Below are 27,972 nucleotides of genomic sequence, written 5' to 3' on the forward strand. Positions count from 1 at the left end.
GCAGGCGCCTGTTGAACAAAAGAAGGAAAACTGGTTGCATTGGACATTTAATATTTCGGCTTTCGTGCTCAGGAGTCAGAAATGTCTGTGTCATCCTCACAGTTGAACACAAGAAATCTGAGAGGACGTAAGTGAGTTGTTATTACTGAGAGATGTCATTACAGAGGGATCAGCACCGCACAGTATGTACGTCATTATAACATAAAGACAGCATGTCATCATGACCTCAAGGGTGTATATGTGTTTGTGAATGAGTCCAAGCTGGCTTGTGTGTGATCATTGGTAATAAGCATGTGGTGGATGGGATCATGTGGTGAGAGGTTTTGGACTAGGTGTGCAGGAAACTCCTTAAGAGGAATGCTGCTCTGGTGGCTATGATTCAGGTTTGCCTGTTTTTCTGCAGACACACACACACACGCACGCACACACACACACACGCACATGCGTGCACGCACATATTGGCCAGGGCCACAGGAGGATAGCATTTCCCATCCGGAATGATATGAGGGAGGAGTGAAGGGAGGTGTGTTGGGGGTTTAGGCAGTCAGATTCTGGTTTGGTGAGTTTTAGCAGGAGGCAGTGTGTACACCATACACAGCTCAAGAGAGACAGACAGATGGAGAGACTTTCTGAAATGATATACGGTGAAGAAGAAGAAGACTAGATCCCTGAGCTCAAGTGTTTGGAGAGTTTTGGTGATGGACATTGAAGCTCCAGCAGCAGCAGGACCTTCACTTCCCATCATGCAACCCTGACTTGAATGACGCGTCAGCTGCGGTGTGATGTGAGGAAGACAGATTTTTGTTTCTTCCTGGATTGAGTGGGTCTTGTCTGATGTGCTCCTTGGAATCATTGGTGTTTTGGCTTGTGTTTTCAAAACTTTTTTCTTTCTAATTTCTTCCCTTTGCTCCCTCCTCCTCCTCCTGCTTGGTTGTAAGGAATGTGGGGCTTATGTCAGTGAGAGTCAGGTACCGACTCACTAATTACCATTGCCCCCCGCCTCCCGTCTAGCTCTCTCTCTCTCTCTCTCTCTCCCTCTCCCTCTTGCTCTTGCTCTTTCCTTCAACTCCACCACCTTCTGCTCTCTTCTCCACTTCAAGACCTCGTGCCCCCCTGTGCTGCCTCCCACATCTCCACACCCTGCCACCCACCCCTCCTCTTGTCTCCTGCTGTTGCGTCTACAAGCATTGTCGTGACTGATCGCAGAGCAGAGGACAAACACAGAGGATCTGAGTCAGAATCCAAAGAAACACCAAAAGGAGAACAGAAACTCTGACTTGTCCTCTCGCTCAGTGTGTCTGTGTCTCTGTGTCTCTCTGTGTGTAGATGTGTCTGAGATCTCTTCTGATTGTACCCTGGGGGACCTGTCATTGAAATAGAGGAGGCACCTCAACAGCAAAGAAGAGGCCAGAGCGAACCTGACAGACAGGAGGAGAGGAAGAGGAAGGGAAGATGAGAAAGTGACAAGCTGGATTGTTGCTTTTGAACAGCAGCAGAAGAACCAAGTGCGACTACACATCCCATCATCCTACAGGTTGGCTGAGAGCTCCTCATCTGTCTCTTTATCTGCTCTTTCAGTCTACTTCTCACTTTTAACAGTACTGCTATAAGGCAAGTTGAGGGACATGGTGTGTTTTCTCATCTGGAGCGCACACACACACACACACACACACACACACACACAGTGGGTATCTGGAAGGACATTTCTTCAGCTGGTCCAGTGTTCACTCTGACCCAGCTGACTGCTGTAACCTTCACTACAAGGTTGTGGAACAGGGACTTAATGTTTATTTTTTGTGGCGATGTGTGTGTGTGTGTGTGTGTGTGTGTGTGAGATCGGTTGCTCTCTTGTCTAGTTGTCAGTGTGTGTGTTTTTTTCAAACTGGTTAAGCAGGGTGACAGTTAGCCTTATGTGTCCTGTTGTTATACAAACAAAATGTAGTTGTATGAGCATATACATGCGTAGACACGTGCATATCGGCTCCATTTGTGAGCAGTTAGGCAGTGAGGTTCACATCCATCTGATGTTTTCACTCACCTCAGACTTCTTTAGCTGCACTTTGGCGAGCTCTCTTAAATCAGCTGTATGCCTGGAATAGTATTTGATGAAACTCTGATCTGATTTTTATTTATTCCAGCCAATCAAATGAACAAAATCTTGATCATTAGTGTGCAGGTGCCAGTTTTAGCAGAAGTTTTAGTGGAGGGATGAGCCTAAAGTTAGTTTTTCTTGCTCACTCATTGTGGATGACCTGACAGGAGAGTGAATGTGTTTGTATGTGTCTGCGTCTTCCATCTCAACCAATGGTTGACTTTGTGAATACTGTAAATACTCCTGCATGTTTAAGCTGCTCTAAGTGTACATGTGTTGAATAGCTGGTCAGACTTGATAAAGTGATGACACATGGTTTCTTTAAAACTGCCTCATGCAAAACATGAAAACCAAAAATAGATACCAGTTCAATGGTTAGTATGCGAGAATGATAATTATTCAAATGGAAGTGTGTGTGCGTATATGTCACTTACACAATGGCTATGAGTTCATTACTGATTGTACAAGTAGGTTCAAGAGGTGAAGCATTTTTCAGAATGATACTTATCTCTCAAACCACCATATCACATTCCACAAGTAACTGCAAAAAAAGGGGACAGACAGACGTCCAAGGCAAGATTTGATAGCATGACCTTAATGGTATCGTGTTTATGTCAAGAAGACAGACAATATTAGAGAAACACAGGGCAACAGAAAGCAAAATAAAAACTTGACAAAAGTTATTTTTTAAAGCAGGAAGCTTTAAAAGTGCTCACACAAAGGAAGAGAAACTGCTTCAACTGCACAAGTAGCACAAGTACACACATAGTATATGTCACATGACTGTCACATGACTATGTCATGCTCATGACGGGAAAGAACAGATTCAGTCTAGTGTGTGTGACAAAGGCATCGGCCTAATCCAGAAAAAAAAAAAACTGCTGTGAAAAGTTACTAATGCAGCAGAGAAAGAGAGAGAGAGGGAATCTGTTTGCGCCATTGTCCGCTTTATGAAACACCTGTAACAAGATCTGATCAGCCTCTCGCTTCGCTCTCCCTCTTTCTGTTTGTCACAAACACACACATACTTGGAAAGCACAATGGCCGCATTCTTCCTCTCTATCGCTCCCCTGCACCTCCCTCTTCAGCTGCCCTATGATTGGACAAAACGCTGACCGACAGCAAGACAGGAGGAAGCTGAAGCAGGTAAAAATCAGGGTTGCACATGCAGGTCGAAAAAAACAGGGAAGCTGTTCAATTAAGACAAAAAAATCTGTATGCTCAGCAACCTGATCCTTAAAATATTAGAAGACCAAAAGATTCTTGGGAAGGAAATCTATTTTAAAAACTCAGAGCTCTTCCACCTTACTGAAGGATTAGGGCTAAAACAATAACACATAGTGCATTCATCGTTAAGGTTATGAGGCTACGATGACTTTGATGACTTGACGTTAACTCTAACCAAACAGAGCAATGAACAGAAGCCTCCCATATTTATGTCAACATGTTGCTGGTAACATCGACCACTAGAGGAATTTGTCCCTTGGACGTAAAAAGAAAAGAAAAATTTGGCAGGATGATTTCTGTAACCATGAAACATGATGGTGTACATTATAGTTTTCTAATCTGCCACATTTATTGTGATGTTGAGCAAACAACTTGGGCAGTTAGAGGTAGGTAAATGTCCTAGTCATGGCTGAAAGGATACCACAATGGCAGTGGGAAATGGGCTGTGAACAAACTTTGCTGACCCTACTATCATCTCTGACTTCCTGCCTGAGAGTTTTTATAGTAAGATAATAATGCCTTTGTTCCTGACAGAAACTGACTGATGTCACATCTGTCAGCTTTGTCTCATGATCCAGGTTTTTAGATATCTGAAGGGTTTACTTGAAAAACAATACAGAAGAAATTTATCGGCATTTTCCTGGAAATATTACACTTATAAGCACAATGTTGCGTCCTAAAGATTAATCACTCACAGCAATGAGTTTTGGAAGAATTTTGCTTTAATAAAACAGTTTGAAATATAGAGACACGTCAGACACGGCAGACACATCCACTCACTTCCATGCTGCTGAGGACACAGATATTCCAAAACCTGCATAAATGAAACCAAAATTATTTGCCAGGATGATTTATTTTTTTGTAAATATAGCGAGTCCATGAGCTTGTGTTTGTGCAACTGCCTCTCTTCTGAGAACGTGGCAGGACTGACACACTCTTGAGTGTGTAAACAGGTGACATCCACACAGTGTGAAGGCTGGATCAACACTCCTCCCCCTCTTCCCCCTTGTCTCCTTGTTCCCCCGCCTTCTGCTGGACGACCTTTGACCTTGGTGTAACCCCCCCACCATCCATGTGGTGACACTGCTGAACTCTCCATCCTCTCCTCCTAAGCTGCTCGCCTCCCTCCTTCCCTCCTCTGCCCTTCAACCTGCTCATGCACTAATTCTGTTGTTGTGCTTCATTTCACTGCCGGTTTCTTCGGTTAGCGCTTGACTCTTGACTCTTTGATGCAGTTTTTTCTTTTTTAGTGTTATGATTAAGGCAAACAAGTTAAAGGGTTTGTCTGTCTTGAAAAACAAAAAACAAAAAAACGTCTACATTTAAAACCCACACACACACACACGCACATGCAGGCGCACACACACTAAGCCTGCGAGTGGACTGTCCTCAAACTGCTTCTTCGCTGCATACCTGTTGTTACACACAATGGGCTAGTTGTCCAGACAGCAGGCCAAGTGATAAGGTGTGTTAGTGTGCGCGCATGTGTGCGTGCGGGTACAGTGGGGGATTTGACTCTGGCAGGGACGGCAGGCAAATGTGGATGGTGTTGAGGGATTTGAGTGTGTGGAAGTGAGTAGGGTGGGTGCAGGGGATAAAAATTACAGATACTACACTGCAGCTCATGATAAGACATAATCACACACACATGAACACACAAACACACAACTAATGCACAGCATAAGGCTGTAGCTATTGTTGGGCAAAGTGGAGACAAAGTTAAATTACAATGTCAAAACTTTACACATAACCCAGAGGTTACACGTACACACTTGTGCTTGTACGCATGCATGCACACACACACATGTCCTCTGCCCCCCACCTTGCCAGAATGGAATGTTCCATGGGCCGAGACAGACTCTGTGAACCCATTCACAAAATGGCAAAGAGTAGGCAGCCACACACATGTGCACCATCAGGCTCATCCCTCCCTCCCCCTCGCTCTCCTCCTCTCATCTATCCTTCACACTTCTCCACTCTTTCTTCTGTTCTCGCACTCCCTTTTTCCTTTCTCCTCTTTGTTTTGTGGGTAGTTTCAGTCATTTGGTGTCAGAGCAGGTGAACAGGTGTATTACCGTATTTTGCGGACCATAAGGCGCGATATGAAATGAGCGGGTCTACTTTCATACAGAAGGCTCATGGTAAAACATATATGACGTCTGATTATAGTGAGGTAACACTGGCTAAATGTTGGCTGGTGGTTGCTTGACAGCACTACACAATTAGTTATCTAATGTTGTCTGATGTTGGAACCCGTATCCAACCAAGGACCAACGTTAACACAACGTCCCTGTGTCAGCTGGGAATGCTCCAACAATCCGCCAAGCGGGGCGGCTTCATCGTTTACTAAAGTCACACTGAAACATTTTGACAGATTTTTGAGCGCAGCGTACCACACAAAATTAGTTTGAGGTCAGTAAGCACAACAAGAATTCACACATAAAGCAACTGCCAATTTTTGAGAATTTTGAGGGATTTTAAGTGCGCCTCATAGTGTGAAGAATATGGCACAAAGGGTTTTAGTTTCTCAGGATTTCTTTCCCCTCATCATAAAACCTGTTTCAGTGTTGTATATGTGACACTGTTTGGCGGGTTAGCTATTGTGAGATTAAGGCTTCTGTATTAGGGGTGTTAGTGCGAGGTGGACACACTGATTTAAGCCACCATTTTGCTCACATTTGCCAGCTTTACTTTCTGTTCACATTCTGCAGATTGCTCCCCGTCTCTCTGTCTGTTTGTCTTTCTTTCTCTTGGGTGTGTACATGTGTGTACGTGTGTGTGTACGTGTGTGGGTGTCATAGAGAACAACTTGTCTTTCCAAGAAAGAAGGGATGGTGAAAATTGCAGGTTCACGTTTGACTGGAAGTTAAAAGGTCAGAACATTTAATTTTTTTATTTTTATTTTAATGTTTATTTAGAAGAAGAAGACGTCCAGAATACAATAAAATATACTAAATGCTATGAAATGCAGTGAATAGTACAATAAAAAGATAAGCACAGTTCCAGTTATCAATTACTAATAAAAACAGGAGTTGGATTTCACATTTAACATGAGTAAAGTGCTGTTATATTAACAATGACTTATAAGAAATTCATGTTCACATTTCTGCTGCTGCTTGAGCCTCTTTAGTTCTGTCTGAGATTTCATTTCTGATGGTAAGGAATTCCATAAGTGTGTACTTTGCACTGACAGGGATGGTTGGCCGAATGTTGTCCTGCACCTTGGAATTTGACAGTTCTGGTTGGTTCTGCTCCTTGTCAGTGTCCTAGAGTTGTCTGTCTTTTTAAAGATCTGAGACATCACATTTGGGGCCAGTCCATTTAAATTTTTAAGAAGGGGAACGTTTTCAAATTGGAAAAAGTCAAATTGTATTTTTCAATGACTTTGCAGTGGTGCCATTTTAGTGGTTTCTGGTCTTGTTTGTAAAGTGAGAATGCAGATATAGATGAGTTGCCTTAAAAGAGAGACATGACCTGATAAGTCTCAAGCAGTTCAGGCTGGTTTTTACAGTTTTGAATAGCTTCTTTATATGCGTGTCAAACTTGCATATAAATTTTGTATGCTCATAAATGTGACGCTATGACATATGCTTGTCACTTGTAAATTTTTGTAACATGTAAATCTTTGTAATTACACATATTGCATGATAAGCAATTATCGTGCAATTGAATGAAAATGTACTGAGTTTCTATATCGAATCTATATAGAACAAAAAGAGGTTAAATCAGGAGGACGCATTTGCACATACAGTCAAAATACAATATCCAAACAAATCTCTGTGCAGTTGGCATGTTTGGCTTTGTTTGAACTCACAACCTTTGTATTATAGAGTGCGCAGTTAAGTCTGTCATCTGTTTTGGCAACCTGAATGCTGGTCGTTTATCCACAAGATAGTCTGCTAATATAAAAAAGGGCAAACCTGAAAAGTCCATGACATAATCATCACAATCATCACTTTCTTTGTGAAACTGTGTGTGCCACGTTTTTTAATATTCAAGTAAGTGATTCCACATTGTGCCTGAGGAGTGGATTTACTTAAAACCAGTCAGTCTGGACTTCACTGCTGTTGCTACACATGATCATTAATGATGTCTTTCTTTATGTCTTATGATTAAACAAAAACTATAACAACATAAGAACATAATTTTCAAAAAGCAAGGCCACCGTTGTAAAAAGGATCACCACAGATTTCAGCTGGGTCTGATATTTTATCCACGAGCTGCTTCCACACTGTCACATGATATTTTCTCAGTGCGGACAGTCATCCATGCTGACGTTGCAGTGGCTTCTAGTCATTGGCCAGATAATAAATGGTGTCACCGGGGTAATAAGTCGTAGAGAACGCTTCTCATAAGTTTTTTAGCTCCTTTAAACCGTTTCTTAATACCCCTCTCTCTCTCTCTTCGTCTGTCCTTCCCTGTCTCCTTGACCTTGGCAGTGATTGTAGCACCTAAACACACAATGCTGTTGCTCAGCCATTGGTTTATGAAAAGCCACATGACCGGTCTGTCAGCTGACCAAATTCTAGGCAAAAGGGGAAACTTCTTTCATCAGGATGGAAGAAAAAAATGTCAGATCCTTTGTGCGTGCGTGTGCGTGTGTGTGTAGCACAATAGAAAGGCTCTGTTTGTGCTGAGTCATTATTGCTTATCATAAGTAGGATGCTGAGATTGGTTAATGGTCGTTACAGGATGTGAAGCGAGCCTTTGAATGAGGAAGTGTTACAGCAGGAAAGAGGCACACACACAGACACTGAGGCAGAGGTTCAAGCATGAGTTCTGAGGGTGGATTTAAAACAGCTCATTTTCATGAGGTTGAACGTAGGTCCATCTCAATTTCAAGATGAATGTAATATTTGATTTATTCATGACGCTGACACTTAAAATAGATTGAGTGGGGTTCGAGAGCACAAGCAGTGGCAGCAGATAAGGGCATTCCATCTAAATTGAGATTTTGCTAAAGTTTTTGTTTGTAGGTCACATCAGTGAGTTCAGTTTCAATTGGATTTGAAATGAATGAGCGTTTATTTTTATTTTTAGTTTTATTAGATCCCTGCGGCTGAGTGCAAGTATTTTTGAGTATCTCCACATAAAGCGGTATAGACAACAATTTAGAATTTCTTTCATTACTAGAAAAAAAATTGCATTCCTCTTTTTCCATTTCATGTTGTGTCAGTCTTGATTTTTGGCTGACCTTCTTTCAACTTAAAAATTTGTACTTATGTATTTTTTAAAATAAGTAGGATACAGAGCATTTTAGCGAACGGTCATCGAGAATGCTTAAGAATGCTTAAATTTGAAGAGGTGTGAATGAAAGTGTAATCTTTTGTCTCGTGAATGTATTTTCTTAACAAACAAGCAATCCATTGTTTTGAGACCCACCAATGTTGGCAAATATTCTAAAAGGCTGATATGCATCTCAGAGCATTCACCTTTTTCTAATGTTTATGTTTGCATGAACAGTTAGTTTACATACAACACAGCGCCAAGCCTCCAAACACTAAATGTTTTGGCTGATGTAGATGCTGGCATTTGCTTGCAATGGCACAATGTCTGACTGACTGTAAATCTAGTTTCAAATCATGCATCATAGTAATAAACCTTCAAAGTTAACGGCTAGCTGCATAGCAATTTTTATGCCCCTGAAAACGTAATCACTTTTTAAACAGAGTTATCAGTTTAAAAGGCTGCCGATACCAAATGGAAACTGACACGCAATTTAGCATGTGAATGTGTTTCTATACCTAAGAGTGCTGACACACATACATACATATATTCTATGACAAGGATTTGTCTGTCAAAAAATTTGGCTTTTTCTAATTATCATTTTTACACAATGAGCCAGTAAACATCATTAAAGTACAATAATTGTCGCCCTAAATATTAGTGGAAATATTAATAAGCAGAAAGGCTATACGTTTCACTGATGCCAGCTGACGTTAGGGTTAGGTTTGAATATTCACACACAATTGGTACCTTGTGTGTGTATTCTCAGTCTTGTTGCCAACAGCACAGCACACAGAAACTTGGGTATGGATTCGTATGGGACCTGCAGGGCAAGTTCTCCCACCTCTATTTCCACTGAGCTGATGGATATCTCCTGTTCTGTGCTTGACTGTGTGCGTCTTTGGCATATCTGCATGGGAGATGTCTTGATTACACACACTTCTAGCACATCTTTTTGTGATTTTGCTCATACTTAAAGGCTATTGTTAATTTCTTTTGTTTACTTACTGTTTCTAATTGCAAGTCAAGTCAAACTTTATTTAAAATTACCAAAGTTACTCAAAATGCTTCGCAAAGTCACAGGTACAACAAATAGGCAGCAACCCATGGTGTGTGTTTGTGAAAGTTGGTGAGAAGTTGATGCAGGGTGATCTTAGCCGGTAGAATAAACAATTAGTGAGCTTGTTTGGTACAGTGTGCTGGTAATAAAGTCATCAGTTTGCCACCTTTTAAAATAGATTTATGGCCGGACATGGCCTTCACTCCAACCCTTTTACACCCTGTTTGGGAGAGAAGAGATTTCTCCATCTGTAAACTTTGAACTGGCTATCTGCATTGACTGTGTGTGTGTGTGTGTGCTGCCAAAAAGGCGAGAATCAGTGCCTGCACGTCCTTCATTAACAGAGTCATTGGTTAATGTGTCACTTGTGCAATGGCATTTGCACACACAAATGCACTCATACACACACTTAAGATGGAGTACAATAGCACCCCAACTAGATAAGATTATAGGCCTTGCTCTCTTTAGGGTTACGTACACTTCCAGACATTGTCAATGTGGTCTCCTTCCTTTTCTCTCTGTGTTGCTGTAAAATATGACTGGAATGGGTCAGCTGTATTTCTCACTGTGTTACCAGTGAAGGGGCTAAAACCACACTTAAGGCAACCTACAGAGATCAAGCTTATTAAACTAAATTTTCACAAAAAAATTCATTCAAAACAACTTGATTTGTTTAAAATATTGCAAGCTCTGACAAAGCCTGAAATGTCTTGCAGACACAGAAATTGTGCGGCTATTGTACTTATAATATAAGTATATAATATATAATAAATATAATAAATATAAGATTAATAAGCCATTCATGCTTCACACTAATTGAAAAATCATTGATGGTCTCAGAGAAAACTTTCAAATTCAGCTCACAACAGGTTTATGCTAAAACACCTCAGACTCTGAAGTCATGTTGTCTCATTTAAAGCTTTATATTTTCAGCCCGTGCTCCTTTTTTCATAATAGGTGTGGTTGGATTAAATACAGTGCTGTTCTCGAACGAAGTGCTCTTAAGGAGGTAACCACTGACCTACAACGCCATATCATGTATCTCTGATGAACTTTGACCTCCTGTTAACCTTTTTATGGTTACCTTACATAGGTTTGATCTCAGATCACTGCGGGTGGGCGGCCATGAGGTTTAATTCCAGGTGGATGAATCCTCATTTGTTGACCCGCTGAGTTTTTTTCTGTCTCATCAGCTCATCTACAAGTCGTCTAATTATTGGCTAAGGCCTTATGATCTCAGTTGTACTGTTAGCATGCCAAAATGCTAAACTGGCTATAGATGGCGAATATTATACCTACTGAAAATCAGCATATTAGCACTGTTTTTGCAAACATGTTGATATGCTGCTCAAAGCACGGTCTGTATAACGTAGATTAAGGTGGAGAGATGGCCGAGGAGCTGATAGTGTGGTTGCATACGCTTGCATACGTGGTTGCGCCTTGTTTTAGAAATGAAGGCATTAAAAGTAAGCTTAAATAAAAGTAATAGCACTTCTGTATCTTGTGCAGTTGAGCCGACCTCCCTACAGTTCAGATGGTCTTAACTGAACACTGATGTAAAAAAAAAACAACAACAAAAAACCTAGATTTGGAAACCAAAACCAAAAAAAGCATGTTGCTTTGACTGGGAGAAAAGCTGCATTTTGGGAAATTTCTGGCCTGTACCACTGAGAAGCAAAACAGCAAATTCCAACAAGTCTCTCCAGTGTTTTCCTTCTGTGCTGTACTCTGACGCAGATTGGATTTTCCATTTTATTTAATAATGAGAGCTGAGCACACATGTACAGTGTAACTGTGAATACATGCAAACACAAGGTCTTTGTGACCTCCCTGATAGTTGTCAATCATCCCCTTTTGTCACACCCTTTGTCATTGCACCCCTTCCCTTCCCTTTTGTCTTATTCCTTATCAGCTGAGAGCAAGAGAGAGATTAAAAGAAGGCAAAAAGTGGGGGGGGTTACCTGTACTGAGTAGTCCCACCTCTTTCTTCTGGCCATTGAGAATGAGTAAACACTAAACCACCTTTGGTTACCTCCACATTCAAACACTCAGACGCAGCAGGTGAGGAGACTCTTACTGCTGCAGCTTGTCAACACCAAAGGACAGTGAATGGAGAGAGACAGAGTTAGTTTTAGACAAGTGTGACTGTACAGGACTCCCCCCCAAAACAACAAATCCCTTACTGACTGCATCTCCTTGGGCAGCTTGTCGATATCTTCGCTCCTCAGTGTGGGATACAGGTACAATGTTAACATTTGTTTTTGTGAAGGTCTCTGGGAAAAAATTCCATGATGTCTTGCTGTGTCACGCTGTGGTTTTCTGTTTTGTAAGACCACTTGACCCTGAAAAATGTTTGATGTTTGGAAAATCTAAGTTTTTTAGTAACTTGATGTTCTGAAAGTGTTTGGTCTCTTTATGGTAGATGACCTCAGTGCTTTCTTGTAACTTTTGCCTCTGTGCTCGATGCTTTTGTTTCTTTTTTTTAATATAGAGATAGGAAATATCTGGCACACATCTTTGTCTGGAGAGAATTTCAGATTACCAAACTTCCCTGTTAAACCACAAAATAACAACAAATACCAACAAAGGCATTTAAACCAATCAATGCCTGCAATGAAGATCAAGATGTCTTTACAATGAAACCAGTGGAACCAGTGGAGTGGCATGGCACTGTGTGTGTGTGGATTATGGGTGGGGGATAAAAAATGCTTCAGTGAGTACCTGGAGAGGCTGGTATTATTACTTATAGGCTTCCGGGTTCACCACCATAAAATATGTGGACTTTTACCCTGGTTGCGTGAGCTGTTTGTTTTGTGCTGCATCTATGCGTGTGTGTGTGTGTGTGTGTGTGTGTATATGTTTGTGTGATAGAATCCAGTGATATGGATTTACATTTGCTTAACATAATGTTTGCTGCCTTTTATTTTTAGTGTTTAATTTGTTTTGTTGAAATGATTGATCGCACAATTTGATATATACAGTATAATAATTGTATTGAAAGTGAATTTCATTTTTCATTAATTGTGCTGTCATGGGAGCCTGAGACGCACTCACCTAACTGTGTTTGTTGATGGGGTGGACCCTTGTTTGACTAAAAAGCTTGCACGAGGCTTAGCTGTGCTGTTAGCATGTGGAATAAATGTATGTGACAGGTTAGGAAGCTGACAATTTAAATTAGGCCACAGATGACAATTTTTGGTCTTTTGTTGCTAGACACACACAAATATACAAGAACACACACTCACAGCCGCCCAATAAAGCCTTTATCACAAGAGTGTGATAATGTCTATGTCAGTAGTAATGTCTGCTACAGCCTTGAGCAGGCTAGCTGATTAGCCTGAGGAATGTGTTTGCCTAAGGCTGCAAAGCCCCTTTCAGCTAATGCTAAAGCTCTTATGATTAGTAATGACTGTGTAGCTGTGTGAAGGTACATGTGTGGCAACATTCGGTCCTTTCTATCCTGTCAGGCTTCATGTTAGGACTTAAGTCAAAGCCCCTCTGTTTATAATTGATCTGAAGACTGTGACTGGTGGTAATACTGTGGTGTATCAACACTGATGGTGTTCAAAAGAAAGCACGACTGATATGGTGTGTAAGTAGTGTTGTGTTTTTTTTAGTAGACAACTGTGAGGGTCCTGAATGCAGCCGGGGGGGGGTTACAGAGTAAATGAACTGGAATCACCCCTCAGAGATGAAGTTGGGGTGGGCTGGAGGCGGCCACTTACGCACTCCATCTGACCTGAAATTCTTCAGGCCAGTTTCACTTTGAAGGGCTTTCTAACACTGAGGGAGGGAGGCCTGCATGAGCAGTTCGGAGGGGAACATTTGGTCCCCTCTCGTTCCTCTCCATCTGGTCTTTCTCCTCTTCAACCCCCCCCGACACACAAACAGAAACACACACACACACACACACACACACTGTAGCTCTCTTTCTCTTTCCCTTCTCCATCTCACTTAGGCCTCCTCTCTGCACCTTCCATTTCCCCCTCCTGCCCTCCCCACTGCTCTTCTTGGAGCTTGAGTGAACCAGAGGAATGAGGGTGACAGGAGCATGGATGGAAGGAGAGGAAATAAGTGGAGAAAATTAGAGAGGAAGAAGCAAAAGCAGCAGTGGCAGGGCTGAAAAAAAGCAAAAAGAAAAACATCACATTTTGTAAAATGTAGATTATATTTGAAAGTTTTTAAAAGGCGTTCTTCTACTTCTCTAGCTGTGTGTTTGTAGCTGTGCAATCTGAAAAAAATGTCAAGAGGCACTGCATTGGTGAAAGAGGTTTCTGTGTGAGTTGAAGTGAAAGTGCTGAAATTGAACATTCAAGTTAAAGTGAGAAAGGTTGGTTTGTGAGGGTCAGGTGAAGTGTGTGATGATTGGGGAATTGAAAGCGGTTGCTGAGATGTCACTTATTACATAAATGATTCATTTATGAACGGATTAACAAAAACATTAATCTGCATTGATTAAAGTTTACAGTTTTTGTGAAAAAAAAAAACCTCTCCTTATTCATCTTGAACATTTTGTTGTTGTTGGTGTTTTCAGTTTTTCTGCTGTGCTGACAGCCATAAAAAAACTGATGTATGGATATTTTCACCATCTACCAACATGTTCACTAATTGTGCTGAGTTCTGGCTCTGACATGCCAGAGCTTCCACCTCCTCGAGCAGCTGTGCGACTTATTTCTCCATCCTGCTTCATGCTGTTGCAGTCAGCACGCTGACAGTTGAACTGTGTGGGTCACGAAGCGAGCATATTATGTGTCCTAAGGGATCAGCCGTAACTGTCAGTTTTCTTTCAGCACGTCCGTCGTTTGAAAAACTTTCAGTCTCATACTACAACTGACTCAGCTACTGTACTCTTTGTATGTGAGCCGAGACAATAAGTGTGTGGTATGGTTTTCAGGAAGCTCTTCTTTGGTCCATTTCTCTGATTGTCTTGGTGGAACTGTACCGAAAAGAGAAAAGCAGAAAAGCACAGTGTGTTGTTCTCCTTCAGGTTGTACTGTTATTCAGAAATAAACAGCAGGTCCTCTGGTCTTATGACACGCTACTCATTTACTTATATGGATGACTTGCAATAATAGATGACAGTCATTCACCCTCTGGTCAAGACACTGATTACCAGCACTACTTTACTGCTGACTTTATTCCTGCTTAAGCAGGGTTTTTGTCTATGTCGCAAATTCCTTGTGTGTGTGTGCGTGTGTGTGTGTGTGTGTGTGTGACCCTGGCCTTAATAGAGAACCAGCTTATCAGAGATAACCAACAAAGTCTAAGAAGCACTCTCTAATGTGATTACTTATGATTTAGTTAGAAGGAAGTGAGCCTCAGCGAATGTACAATGTCATAGGCAAATGTATTCTGTTAAATGCAAAAGTCACGGTTGTAAGATCTGATCTGCCTTCACAACCAGTCATTCAGTGGCTGCTGAGTTTAAAGGAGAAAATATATTCTGTATTTTTCTACATTATTAACAAATCTCATCTCACTGTGCCATAGAACGCCACACAATACGCATTAGTGAGATAAAATGGTGTCATTTTGTAAATATGATTCTCATGATGCACCTAAATACAGTCCTCAACAAATCAGCTGTATTCAACACAACCAGGAAGTGGTACACATTTCAATTCATTACATTGCGTGTTTTAATTTAAATCTTAAATCTCTCTAAAATTAACGCCACAAATTCAGACCTGTTACAGAGCAGAGCAGTATGCGGTAGAAGGATTAATGTGGTCGTTCGTGTGCGTGTGTCTGCCTGACAAATGATTTAGTGAACATGAACAATGATTAAGATAAATGTTCTTCACATCTCTTGCTCAAATATTCCTGTTGGGTTTAACAGTTAACTGCTGACCTGAAGGGTCGACGGTCTCATTGTGCAGCGACTGGAGCGCCTAAACTCTTTGGTGCATATCTGGCTGCTGATTGCTTTTCACTGAGGCTCTCCTTGGCCTAGTGGAGGGCCAGATTTTATTAACCCTCCCTAACAAACTGTTGCTTTTGCAAACACACTCAAAGATTTGATTGAACATATTTTTACACACACCCTGATAGACGCACCTTTTTTCTTTCGTACACTTTCCTATGCTCACTCCTTATGATGTTGTGCTTATAGTTCTGATAGCTTTTTTTAAGTGGTATTTAACAGTCCATGCATAGTTCTCTCTGTCATTTGAGCATTAATCTTTTCTTTCTTGTTCATTAATCAGTCTCTGGTCTTTATGCTAACTAGACTTTCTTCCTGCCTATTTACTCAGTCCTTAAGGAGCAGCACTGGTTTCAATAGCACCTGAAACTCAACACACTGTTGACCACACACTGTGAATATCATCTCTCCATCCCTTTCACTAAATCTGCTCTCTCTCTCTCCTTTAGTCACTCCCTCTTTTCTTGCCACTTTCAGACAGTGCTGCAAGTTTTTTTAACAGTAATTCTCGTTGCTGTTTTATTTTTTTTCCTTTGTCATCTCTGTCTGCTCTCTTGACTGCCCGGTGAGGTGTGTTGTTTGCTTAAGCTAAGCTGTGCAAGGAACATGTTCACCGTTGTTATGTACAAAACTCACACACATGCACACACAGTTGTAGTCTTGTGCTGACATGACATAAATCACTGCTGTGGTAACTCCCAGTCAGACTTTCCAAATATCCTTTCAGTGAGACAACTACTTGAGGAAGTATTCAAACCCACGTTTAAATGTTTCCAATCTATTTCCAAATTTCTGCAAATCTAAGCAGAAAGCAAAGATAAATTTATTAAAACTGCATTCCCCATCAGCCCCTTCTCCTCCCTCTGAAGTCATATGCTGTGACAGAGTCAATATTTTTAGGTTTATGCAACAGGTACCACAGTGTATTATATATTGCTCCATCAAATCTAAATTGTCTGCATTTAAAATACAAGGTAACAACACGGTATAAAATTTAAAAGGTTCTCGTTCTACAGAAAAATGTGCATGGACGATATTATTATGTGCAACATTAAATATTAGTACTGGCTTATACAGTATTTCAGTTCAGTGTTTTCAAACTCGAGGTTAGAGTCTGCTTTTTGGGCTCACAACAAAGGCTAAATCAAACAAACTCTATCTTTAGCAAACACCAGACACTGCAGCTGACATATGACAAAGGTATCAAAATTCCCTCGATAATAAGTATAACATGTCATAAAAATTGCCTTTAAATTTCCCTGAAATGCAACTAACCGCTTTCCACCAAACACACTAACACACATAAAATGTTCTAATAAATAAAGTAATGAATAAAAAAAAAAAAAAAAAAAAAAAGCATGGCTGGGATCCACTTAGATTCAACCTCATAAAATTTACCTGTTTTAGCTCCACCCTCATCAACTCATGCTTGAAGCTTTGGTTCAGTGTGTGTGTGTGTGTGTGTGTGTGTTTGTTTGTGGAGGAGGCCGGCCTCTGTGCTCAGTGCCCGGCTGTACCTGTCTGTCATGGAGGTGGACTTATACTCCCACAGCAGGCAGCCAAACAGCAGAACACTGTGAAGAAACTGGGGTAGCTATCCTCCCATCTCAACACTATCTGATGATAACTTTCCCAATATTTTGTTCTTTTTCCGTCTCCCTCTTTCTTTCTCTTTTTCTGCCTTTCTCGCTCTTTTCCTCTTGTTTGGGATTCTACGTCTTGAAATGAGAAAACTGCAGTGGTGTGCACTCCAAAAATGATTTTTTTTTTACTTGTCAAATGGTGTAGGTATGAGTCATTTGGTATCTCAGCTTCTGCAGTGATATCTCCAGGGTGTGTTGTGTATTGAGAAAAGGCAGGACTCTCAAGCGTTGGAGTTTCATTGATCCTACTCTGCAGCCTTGTGACACTGTTGTTAGGGGCTGCTGGGTCCACATGTTCAGGTGTCTGGCTAATATGGCAGCTTGCTAAGGCCTGCTTTTTTCAGTACAGTGGATCAGTGTCAGCAAACTGAGAGCTGCATTGTTTCCATACTGTTCAACCTACACATGGATTTGCTTTGCTCTATAATCTTCATTTAAACTGCGAGCAACAAGAGAGGTTTTTTGTCAGCTTCTGGAGGAAATCTCTTAATTTTCCTGGGACAAAAAAACTTGCAAAAACAAAAAAAACAAAACAAAACTTGGCAGTGTTGTTGATCTAGCATGAGGTCAGCAACACAAACAAGAGATGGGAAAAGATGGAATTTGCTCTCAGTGGTCTCATCTGTGTTTATGGTATTATGGAGAGGGTGAAAGCTTTTTTTGTGTGCTCATAAAACAATTCAGTCTGCTATAACATGCTGTTAATACGTAGCAAATCAGGTGCTTCTATCAATCATGAACAAAATGTAATGGATAATCTCCACAGCAATTACTGGAGGACAATCAGCTCCTTGCTCTTTAACTTCCTTCACTTGCTGTGGGCAGACTAAGCTGGTCTGACCCTCTCATAACCTCTGACCAGGTTAGCTCTGAGATGTTGCTGTGTTGTGCAGCAACAAAAAGAGGTCTCACACATACAGTCAGTGCTCATGATGGGGGTTCTAGTTGTGCATTTATTTACTCTTACATTAGCTGCAAATCCTTATGGTCTATGAGTAAAGGTTGGGATTTGTCTTCACTAAAGTTAATAATTTACCTGTCGCTGCCTCAGATTTCTTCCTCTCAGTCTCTCTCTCACACTCACACTAAAACATGCATACACCCCTGTAGGAGATTGGAGCTGTTTTTTTTTTTTTTTTTTTAGTTGTTTTTTTTTTTGTTGTTGTCGTCTTTCCTCTTCCATGCTGTGTTACTTCCCTATTCCCTTTGTTACTCCTGGTTGTCTTTATTTGATGCCAAAAGATCCCACATACACAGTCACTATTGTCATCTTTATGCAGAGGAAGGGAGATTATAACAAACTGTCAGAGTTTCGCTTCACAATAAGTGCTCTGATTTCCTGAGTTTCTCCTAAGAAAGGAAAAGCTCAGCATAACAGTGGTCAGCACTGAGGAAGTTAGGAATATCGCCAAGGGGTCAAAAGCAGGAAGTAGCTTACCCCATGGTAGGACCGAATACTGAATACATCATTTTGACACACAAAATATCCACAGAAGGGAGTCTCACCCCGACTACAGTGTGTTTTACAACGTGTCGACCTCACAGTGTCACTTAGCTTCTTTTTATCACTGAGCAGAACTCCCAAAGTGAATATTGTCCTCCCTTTGTCATTACTCTGGCAAGATAAGGTAGATAAGAGATGGAGTCATGTTAGCACTTCACACAATAAAAGGGACAGAGGGAGGGCGTATTGAACAGCAGAAGCAGAGAGGGAAAGCAGCAAAGAAACAGAAGTAAGTCATAAAAATGCTGTTTTAATGTCATAAGCTAATGTAGCGACCGGAGTAATGCGGTTCTTTATATACAATAAAGAGAAAGGCGTCTTTGTTGAGCGGAGTGAAAATGCTTATCTTCATGTTAAATGTCCCCCTAATATTTCCTAGCACAGTATTTTTAAATGATCTAATGCCATCTCGACCTGCGTCTACATGAGGCAAGCAAATGCTGCCTAAACATAGGAGGAGGATGTCGGAGCTTTTCATAACAATAAATGAAATCATGTTGACTTCAGTAGAGATTTAATTCATTATTTTGACAATGCCTACTCTACATTGCTTCTGATATGTAAAGCATCTGTCTCTTTAGTCTGTCAATCTCTCCATCCTTGCTGCTCCCTATGTGGAAAAGGTGTGAACTAGTCTGCAGGTAATTCTAAGCCTTACAGCCGTCGGCCAACTAGCACCTGAAGAGGCGTGTGTATCTGAGGGGAGGGTGGGAGGATATCGGGTCAGGTCAAAAGAGTGTGTGCGTTACCACGGTTACGTGGCTTTGTAGTGATTTACCTTTGTTGACTGCCTCACCTATCTCCATTAAAAGCCCAGCCAATCTTCTGATGCATAAATTAACAAACACTAACTTAGAACAGGTTTTTTTGGCCTATTTGCTTACATGACATTTAGTCTGAAAAAAAAAAAAAAAAGAATAAGGCTCCTTTTGTAGGCTGCTGTGATTTGTTATTTCGCTGTTGTATGCCTTGGTGGAGATTTGGGGGTTTACAATGCTGCGGATTTTTCCATTCTGAATACTGGCAGTGACGGAAAATAACAGAATAAGAGGTTTATGCTTCTCAAGCCGATTTCTGATTGTTCTCTGTTCCTCATATAAGGTTGCAGCTCATAATGAAGCGAGGCACACACAGAGACACACACAAACACAAGTACGGGTCCCCACACATTGTGTAACATTCATATTAATAAATCGAGGTTGAAAGTCCAACACCATCTCGTGGTGAGTGTGTGCAACAGGTGCCTGTGCAGGACAAATTACTATGTGCAGCTTTAGTCACAGTGTAGAGCCATATTTTACACAAACTTACCTCAGACACACAAGGAGCATGTGACCCAGTCGGACTCAGTGAACCTTGAGCTCATGTTTTTTGGGTTTACAGCCGTTCAGTCTCCCTAATAGGAGTCGGAGGTCAGCAAGGGATCTTAGGAGCTCAAGAAAACAAGGTTGTAAAACTGCTGATAAGGGAGGGGGCCCTGGGGATTTATAGATGCTGTATTTCACTGATCTCTCCAAGACACATGTGTTTGTTAGGCTGGTAATCTTGCATATGGTTGTGCCTGCAAATAGGTATTAATTTAGTTTCAAGCAGTCTGTTGATTAAATGATAATGGTAATGGGATAGAATAAACCTTTCTCCGTTTGTCCTTCTGCTTGTCCAGAACTGATTGGATGGTTTTGTCAGAATGACAGCCGAAGATTCTGCTTCCTCAGCGACCATGAGCAATAACGTTGCCTCGTCCAAACCCTCCAAACCCTCCAAACCCTCCTCTGGCGCTTCCCACCACTCTCTTCACGGACAGATCAACGTACCTGAGGGCGTTGCAGGTGCTCCCAATGAGGCAGCGCTGGTTGCCCTGATGGACCGTACTGGCTACAGTATGGTACAGGAAAACGGTCAGCGTAAATACGGCCCACCTCCCGGTTGGAATGGCCCGTCTCCTCCACGGGGATGTGAAATCTTTGTGGGAAAAATCCCACGGGATGTTTATGAGGACGAGCTGGTCCCAGTCTTCGAGTCCGTGGGGCGCATCTATGAGATGCGACTGATGATGGACTTTGATGGGAAGAACAGAGGGTATGCATTTGTTATGTACACAGAAAAGCACGAGGCCAAACGTGCCGTGCGGGAGCTCAACAACTACGAGGTGCGACCAGGGCGGCTACTGGGGGTCTGCTCCTCCGTGGACAACTGCCGTCTTTTCATTGGTGGCATCCCCAAGACCAAAAAGCGTGAGGAGATTTTAGAGGAGGTTTCCAAGGTGACCGAAGGTGTGCTAGATGTGATAGTTTACGCCAGTGCTGCAGACAAAATGAAGAACCGTGGCTTCGCCTTCGTGGAGTATGAGTCACATCGTGCAGCTGCCATGGCTCGCAGGAAGCTGATGCCTGGACGTATTCAGCTGTGGGGTCACCAGATTGCAGTTGACTGGGCTGAGCCTGAGATTGATGTGGATGAAGATGTGATGGAGACAGTGAAGATCCTCTACGTCAGGAATCTAATGATGGAGACCAGTGAGGAAACAATCAGACAGGTGAGATTAGCTGATTGCTCAGTTTACAAGTTTAACTATGAAGGATTTGATAAAGAAAAATTATATCTGACATGAAGAAGGCGCGGTTGGCTTGACTTTTGAGTACATCAAGCAAGACTAATACTCCCTGTGTCTCTGCCATGCAGGTATTCAGCCAGTGGAACCCTGGATGTGTTGAACGTGTGAAGAAAATCCGTGACTACGCATTCGTCCACTTCACCTCTCGAGAGGACGCCGTTCTGGCAATGGACCACCTCAACAACACAGAGGTGGAAGGGTCCTGCATTGAGGTGACGCTTGCCAAGCCAGTCGATAAAGAGCAGTACTCACGTCAGAAGGCCTCTAAAGGGGGAGTCGCTGCCACTCCAGAAGCTCCTCAGCAGAACTACGTATACCAGTGTGATCCCTACACATTGGCTTACTATGGCTATCCCTACAACACCCTCATTGGACCCAACAGGGACTACTTCGTCAAAGGTTAGAATACTTTTTTTTTTTTTTATTGTATTATTTGTCCAGCGTTTTTCTGAACACCAGCAGTTTTAGTAAATGTTGGTTTCAGCAGAAACTCACTGGGCCAATGCATAACTAAAGCTCTCATGATGACGCCTGTAAGCTGCTGCTATAGAAGCAGTAACAAACCACCAATAAGGTGCTATGATTTGAAACGGTCACGATGACCAAGATAATCATGATTTAATTTTCGATGAGTAGAATTTTCTTTTTATCTTTAACGTGATGAGGGTTTGTGGTTTAAAATCAAACATTTGCTATTAAAATGGAAATAAGTAACAAGGTTATGGATCAATGAAAGCTAATCCCATTACCTTTGATTGATTAAATGTGGTCTTTGGGTGGTAGCAGGACAATCGTCTTGACTTTCAACAATCATTGTGTTTTGGTTTTCTCTCCAAAGGATCCCCAATGATACAGAACAATGGTAATCTCTCACATCCTTATTCCTACCTATCCCTCCAATGAACAATGAGCTTTTCTGACATTTTACAATACATTTTCTAACACCACCCTTTTCTTGCTGTGCTGTCACCTCCCATTTCATGCTGGGTTGTTATAGAAATCTTGGCAAAGCTGTATACATTAGAAATCCATTTCATAGAGCCATGAATCCAAGAGTCGGAAGAAAAAGTTCACAATGTACCCAAAGAACGAAAAACAAGGAAAAAATACAAACCCAAACTCAAGCAGATATTGCTGAGAAATGTTCTAATAGGAACATTCTTTTTAAAGAAATTCAAAACTCGTTGTTAAATCTTGATTTTCATGTTGTCATACGCAACTTTTAGCATAAGTTAGCTGTGCAGCCCAAGCCCAAACCTACAATCCCTCACGTTATATTACTTTAATTGTATTTTAAGCAGGTACTGTGCGAGGTCGTGGTCGTGCTGCTACAGGTAACCGTACCCCTGGACCACGAGGGTCATACCTGGGGGGTTATTCTGCCGGTCGTGGCATCTACAGCCGTTACCATGAGGGCAAGACCAAGCAGCCCGAAAAGCCCTATGAGCTGATGCCCAGTCTGGAGCTCGCTGCCTCCGTCAATCCTGTTGGCATCAAACCTGGCACAAGTCAGTGAGATAGATATATCACTCCATATCCTCGTCCACCTTAAAGGCCTTAACCAAACCTTTAAGCTCTTAATTTTTGTGTCTCTCTCAGTCCTGTGTGGTTTGTTCTTCAAAAGTTCTTCAAATTGAGGTATTGGTGGTTGCTGGATGGTTATATGCAAAAGGACTTCCTTTCTCTTGACAGTCAAGAGTAAGAGCAGTACGTGTATGTCCTTTGAAAACATGACCGGAAAGTCGCTACTATGCCTTGTCTTTATTCTCTCTTTTTTCCCTTTTATGCTAATACTGGAAATTGCCTGTTCAGATTAAACACAGCACTTGCAAAAATTGCGATTGTTGCAAAAATCAAAAAGCTCGTTGGTTAATATTTGGAAGGATTTTTCAACCAAATCACAGTAGCACTTGATGATATGTCGAATGATGACAAAGTAAGAAAAATATGACACAATGGTTGAGTGGCATGAATGCAGCTCATGCAATGCTGTTGTCTGTCTGAACGTGGTCATACTTAGTTGTGCTTGCAGAATCTCCTTTTACACATGTCGGCTACGCAACTTCATCTTTTGACTGAAACATAGTTAATAGTGTAGCATGCTGTCTTTTCTCTTCAGGAAAAAAGACCTTCACTCACACCATGAAAGATGGTTTAAAAGTGAAGCTTTTAAACTCGTGTGTAAAACTGCTTTGCCTTTTTAAAACTCTTTCAGTCAAGAATGAAGTTAAAATGCCTAACTGCACTGTACACTATAAAGATTTATTTCCTTTTATCTCTTACGTCCAATCTGTTCTTGTCACATAAAGAATAATACCAGACGTACAGCAAGTTCTTTTCCATACTGTTTCATATTGCAGTACACTGTAAGTATTGAATGTGATTTGTTGATTGATATTTACAGTAAGTTTTGTTTTGCAAGTATAAAGTATATAGTGTAGTGCAGTGACCCTTTTGGAAGAGTGTGGCCACATCGTTGCACGGTGGTATGTTTTTATTTATTTATTTTTCTTTCTTTCCTCTGTATCTCAAGAATGAAAAAAAAAAAAACCCATCAGTTTGAAATATGACAAAAGAGAAACACAAAAAGCAGGATAAGGTATTCTTGTGCATGGATTTACTAGATTGTTAAATGTCTTTCTACACCGTACAGGAAATACAGGTGAAAAGGTCAGGAGTAGAAATGTAAAATGACACTGCGCACACAGGTGTTATTCTTCAGTCGAGGACAACAGGGACTAAACTGACCAAATGTGTTTCTCATTTACTCTCATGCAACCCCATGTTGATCAGATGATCATTTTTTAACCCAGCTGTTAACTGTCCAGACTCCAGTCTGGAGGTCTCAATCACTAGTCAGGGGAACACACCCAGATTCAAAAGACTTTTTAAACAATGACTGACGTTGTGTTGACTGTGTGCGTTTGCGTGCATGCGTATATGTGCATATGATGGAACACCAGGGTTAATCCACATTTGAGTACTAAATAATCCCAATCACACCACAATGCAGAAAAAAAACAACATTTTTTTTCTTTCTTGCCTAAACTATATCTTCCAAACTGCCTCTCTCCTTTTTATCTTTCATCACCTCCATTTTTTCCCCTGATGTAGGTATTCCCTTTTTACGGGTGCATGCTTGTCTCGTCCTATTATTTCCTGTATTTTAAACCCACGTATGTTAACACGTTATCTGTTGCTTTGGTCTGCTGCAGTCCAGTCTGGTATCCAAGCTCTCATCTGTGTTTTCTGTCTCTGTGCAGTGGCATTGCCGACTCTGGGTGGGCAGTACCCAGTGTTCAGTGCAGCTCCGGGAGCCAAGCTGATGGAGGAGGGGAAGGTGCACTCAGTGGAGCACCTTATGAACCCCCTGGCTATGCAACACCCTGAACACAGCACAGCTACTGCTGCTGCTGCCACCGTCCTGCCTGCTGTCTCCACCCCCCCACCTTTTCAGGTGTGTTTGACAAATGTTTGAATGATTCATGCTCATTAAGGCTGTTTTGGGGGATGGTTCCAGTGATTTAATTACTTTTTGCTATTTTCGTGGATTCAACAGCTGAAATTACAAACAAATCTGGTTCTTGAAATTTTAAATGTTAATTTTATTGATTGGTTTTTCATCTCTATTGAACTTACTTACCAAGGTAAGAACTCAAACAATTGTCCACTGTGTTTTAAAGCTTGGGGGTAAAATATTAATAATAATGGTTACAACTGATAAACTCTCTCTTCTTTCCACCTGCATTTCCCAGGGCCGTCCAATCACCCCCGTTTATGCCATGGCCCACAATGTACAGCGTATTCCAACAGCTGGCGGCTTGTATGGAGCTGGGTATGTTCCCATCACAAACTACGCTGCCAACACAGCAACTCTGGCTGCTCTGCAGAAGAATGCAGCGGTGGCGGCAGCAGCATATGGAGGCTACGCTGGTTATGCTGTGCCACAAGCCTTTCCTGCCACTGCCTTCCAGCTGCCCATCCACGATATCTACCAGACATACTGATCCTGACACTCAGACCACATGACATAATAACACCTTCCTGTCTGTGACTTAACTGCTGCAGGAAAAGTTTGAAGTCTATCTCATCATATAGAAACAACCTGAGTTTATGAACCGCTGTGAGCTCTGAAGGAATGTCATTTGAAGCCAATATTTAGAACACAGACAAAGAAATTGTATATTTGTCCCACATTCTGGCCTCTGCAGCCTGGACCCATGGCGACCGTATGATCTGCACTGTGCCTCACTGTTGAACATCGTGCACACATAGAAGACACTCCACTCCACTGTGGAGACCAGCCCTTTTGTGGTGACAGTGACATTCCCCAACAATCAACATGACTCACAAGTATAACACAAACACAAACATTATTTTCTGCCAACACTGAAGGTACAGTCAAGTATTTATGAAGAGAAAGATGCATATTTAAGTTTTTATCCTATGCAGGTCTCACTTTTAAATTTAGGGTTGGTATTTGTTTCCTGGAGCAGGAAAGATGGAACATTTTACTATGACAATAAAATTACAAAGTGGTGTGAAGGGTGAAGTTGGGGGGTAGTTAATTGAATAGCAGTAAAAGTACAACAGGAACTACTGACAACTGTTTATGTCTTGGGATGTACTAATGTTTTTTAGTGTTTTTTGTCATTATTATATAGTATTCTACACAATGCTACACACTCTGGGTGATGCTGTCCGTCCACACTGGCTGAATGTGTGTGCATCACGTGTTTGGTACCTTTGACATTCTTTTACTTGTTGTTTGGTTTTTTTTAAATGTTGGTTGTGAGTGGGTTTTTTTTTTCTTTTATCTCCTACAATTAGCTTGTTTTTAATGTTTTCAGTTTAACCTTTGTAAATTTGTGGTATTTGTCTTGGTTTGTTTGAAGAAAAGTAGCCAACTTACTAATATTATTGTGACAGATTCCCTGGGGAACAAAATACTAAAGAAAGAAAACTGAAGGTTTTTTCAGTAATTTGCTTCATGGTTTATCTATAAGCCTTAATGAAAGTAACATTGTGTACTCTGAGATGTTTCCCATCCTCTGAAATTGCACTCACAGAGGTCTAAGACTGAACAGATACAGAGCTGTTGTTTTTGTTTGTTTGTTGTTGTTTTTATTTTTCATTTGTGTATTACTGCCTTATTACTGTTTTTGGAATTGTTTCTTTCAAAGTTGAACAAATATGGACAGAAATTAGAGACATTTTTCTGTATGGACTGTAGCACTCTGTCCTGTAAAGTCATCTTGCATTTGCCAGTGCTAACCAAAATCTTATTGCTGCATACACTCCAGTCTCTTGACGTCAGAAATCATCTCTGGGCCTGAATACGGGACCTTTCATCTGCATATGTGTGCTACTCTTTTCTTTCACTGTGCCTGCCATAACACAAGGAGGGAAAGACTTCCATCTTCTCCATTCATCTCTCTAATGAACCAGGTTTGTGGTATTACTGTGTTTTTGTTAGATGAATAGATTCCAGTCCATGCAATCAGATGTGTAAAGACTACCTCTTTCCTGTAGTCTCTTATTTGCAGTAATGCTCCACGTCTGCCTCCTCTTTATTTCTTGTCCTCCAAACTGTGCTTGACCGAGGTGCACTTAAACGTATTTATGAAGGGCAAGAGACTTGCCACTTTCAGATGAAGAGATATTAAATACTTAACATGAGTTCATGTTTGAACTGGGCCAGATGGCATCTCTCAATTGCAATATGGATGCAAGATTTCTCTCGCTGATAAAGCATTAAAGATAAAATAACCCTTATGAATGTTTAGAAGGCACTTTTAAAATTTCAGCATGTTGAAAATAGTATGAATTTGAACTGGGAATAACTGGAGAGATACCTCATGCCGATACATACAAAGAGCATATGTATTGTATCTACTATCTACTAACGTAAACTTTACAGATGCAAGTCACACTCCACAACAGCCATCTTCATGTAACAAAACGCAGACAATTTGTATGTTTTGTTTTTTATTCGTGGCTCCTGAAGAGATTTTACTTGCAATTTTCCATTAACTCCTCAGATTTTTTTTTTTTTTTTTTACATTTTATAATTTGATCCAAGAATTTAAATGAGAAGTTCCATCATCCACAGGAGTGAGACGAATTTGTTTTATTTTCTACATTTTTCTGTTTCGCTCACCTCATAAACTGGATTGCATTGAGAAAGAAAAATTGTTGTCAAAGTGCTTTTATTATTTTCTTGTTTGGCGACAACAGTGAGAATATATTTAATATATGCATTACACGTTTTCTGTATGAAGTGAGAAGAAAAGGTATAATATATTCTAAAAGATATTTCTTTTCTTAATTTACAACTTGTATTAGTCAGATAAGAAATGTAGATTTTTTTTTTCCCAAAGTGTCCAATAGTTTTTAAACAGTCATTCATGTGTTTTTTTTTTTTTTGTTTTTTTTTTTTTGGGGGGGGGGGGGGGGGTTGTGTTTTTTTTGTAAATGTAATAATATGTGTGTTATTTTGGACTAGATTTGGTGTTATGAGTGGGAACACAAAGGCCTTCTCTATCTGCTCAATATTATTCACGAAGACTAGAACCATCAAGCTGAAACATGATGACCGGTTGGCACCCTAGAGCTTTTTTGGTGTTGAAACTCTGCTTGTCCCTTTTGAGCTTTTAAAGGTCTAACTGTGATTTAACAGCACT

General features: G+C 41.0%; 1 protein-coding gene across 8 annotated transcripts; it reads left to right on the forward strand.

Annotated features, from left to right (window-relative positions):
• Positions 1-27,695, forward strand: rbm47 (RNA binding motif protein 47). Of its 8 annotated transcripts, none has more exons than XM_029499990.1 (8): positions 1-127; positions 1,327-1,534; positions 20,339-21,211; positions 21,358-21,688; positions 22,128-22,151; positions 22,588-22,797; positions 24,553-24,746; positions 25,045-27,695. In XM_029499990.1, exons 3-8 carry the CDS (start codon positions 20,363-20,365, stop codon positions 25,294-25,296), a joined length of 1,860 nt encoding a protein of 619 aa, XP_029355850.1. In that variant the 5' UTR covers positions 1-127; positions 1,327-1,534; positions 20,339-20,362; the 3' UTR covers positions 25,297-27,695. The 8 variants fall into 8 exon arrangements, with proteins under 8 accessions (XP_029355850.1, XP_029355841.1, XP_029355867.1 ...); XM_029499981.1 differs by lacking the exon at positions 1-127 and adding an exon at positions 560-784; XM_029500007.1 differs by lacking the exon at positions 1-127 and adding an exon at positions 560-784 and having other exon boundaries at positions 22,591-22,797.
• Positions 27,696-27,972: the final 277 nt, after the last annotated feature.

The sequence above is a fragment of the Echeneis naucrates genome, chromosome 1, assembly GCF_900963305.1.
Source record: "Echeneis naucrates chromosome 1, fEcheNa1.1, whole genome shotgun sequence".
Taxonomy (NCBI): Eukaryota; Metazoa; Chordata; class Actinopteri; order Carangiformes; family Echeneidae; genus Echeneis; species Echeneis naucrates.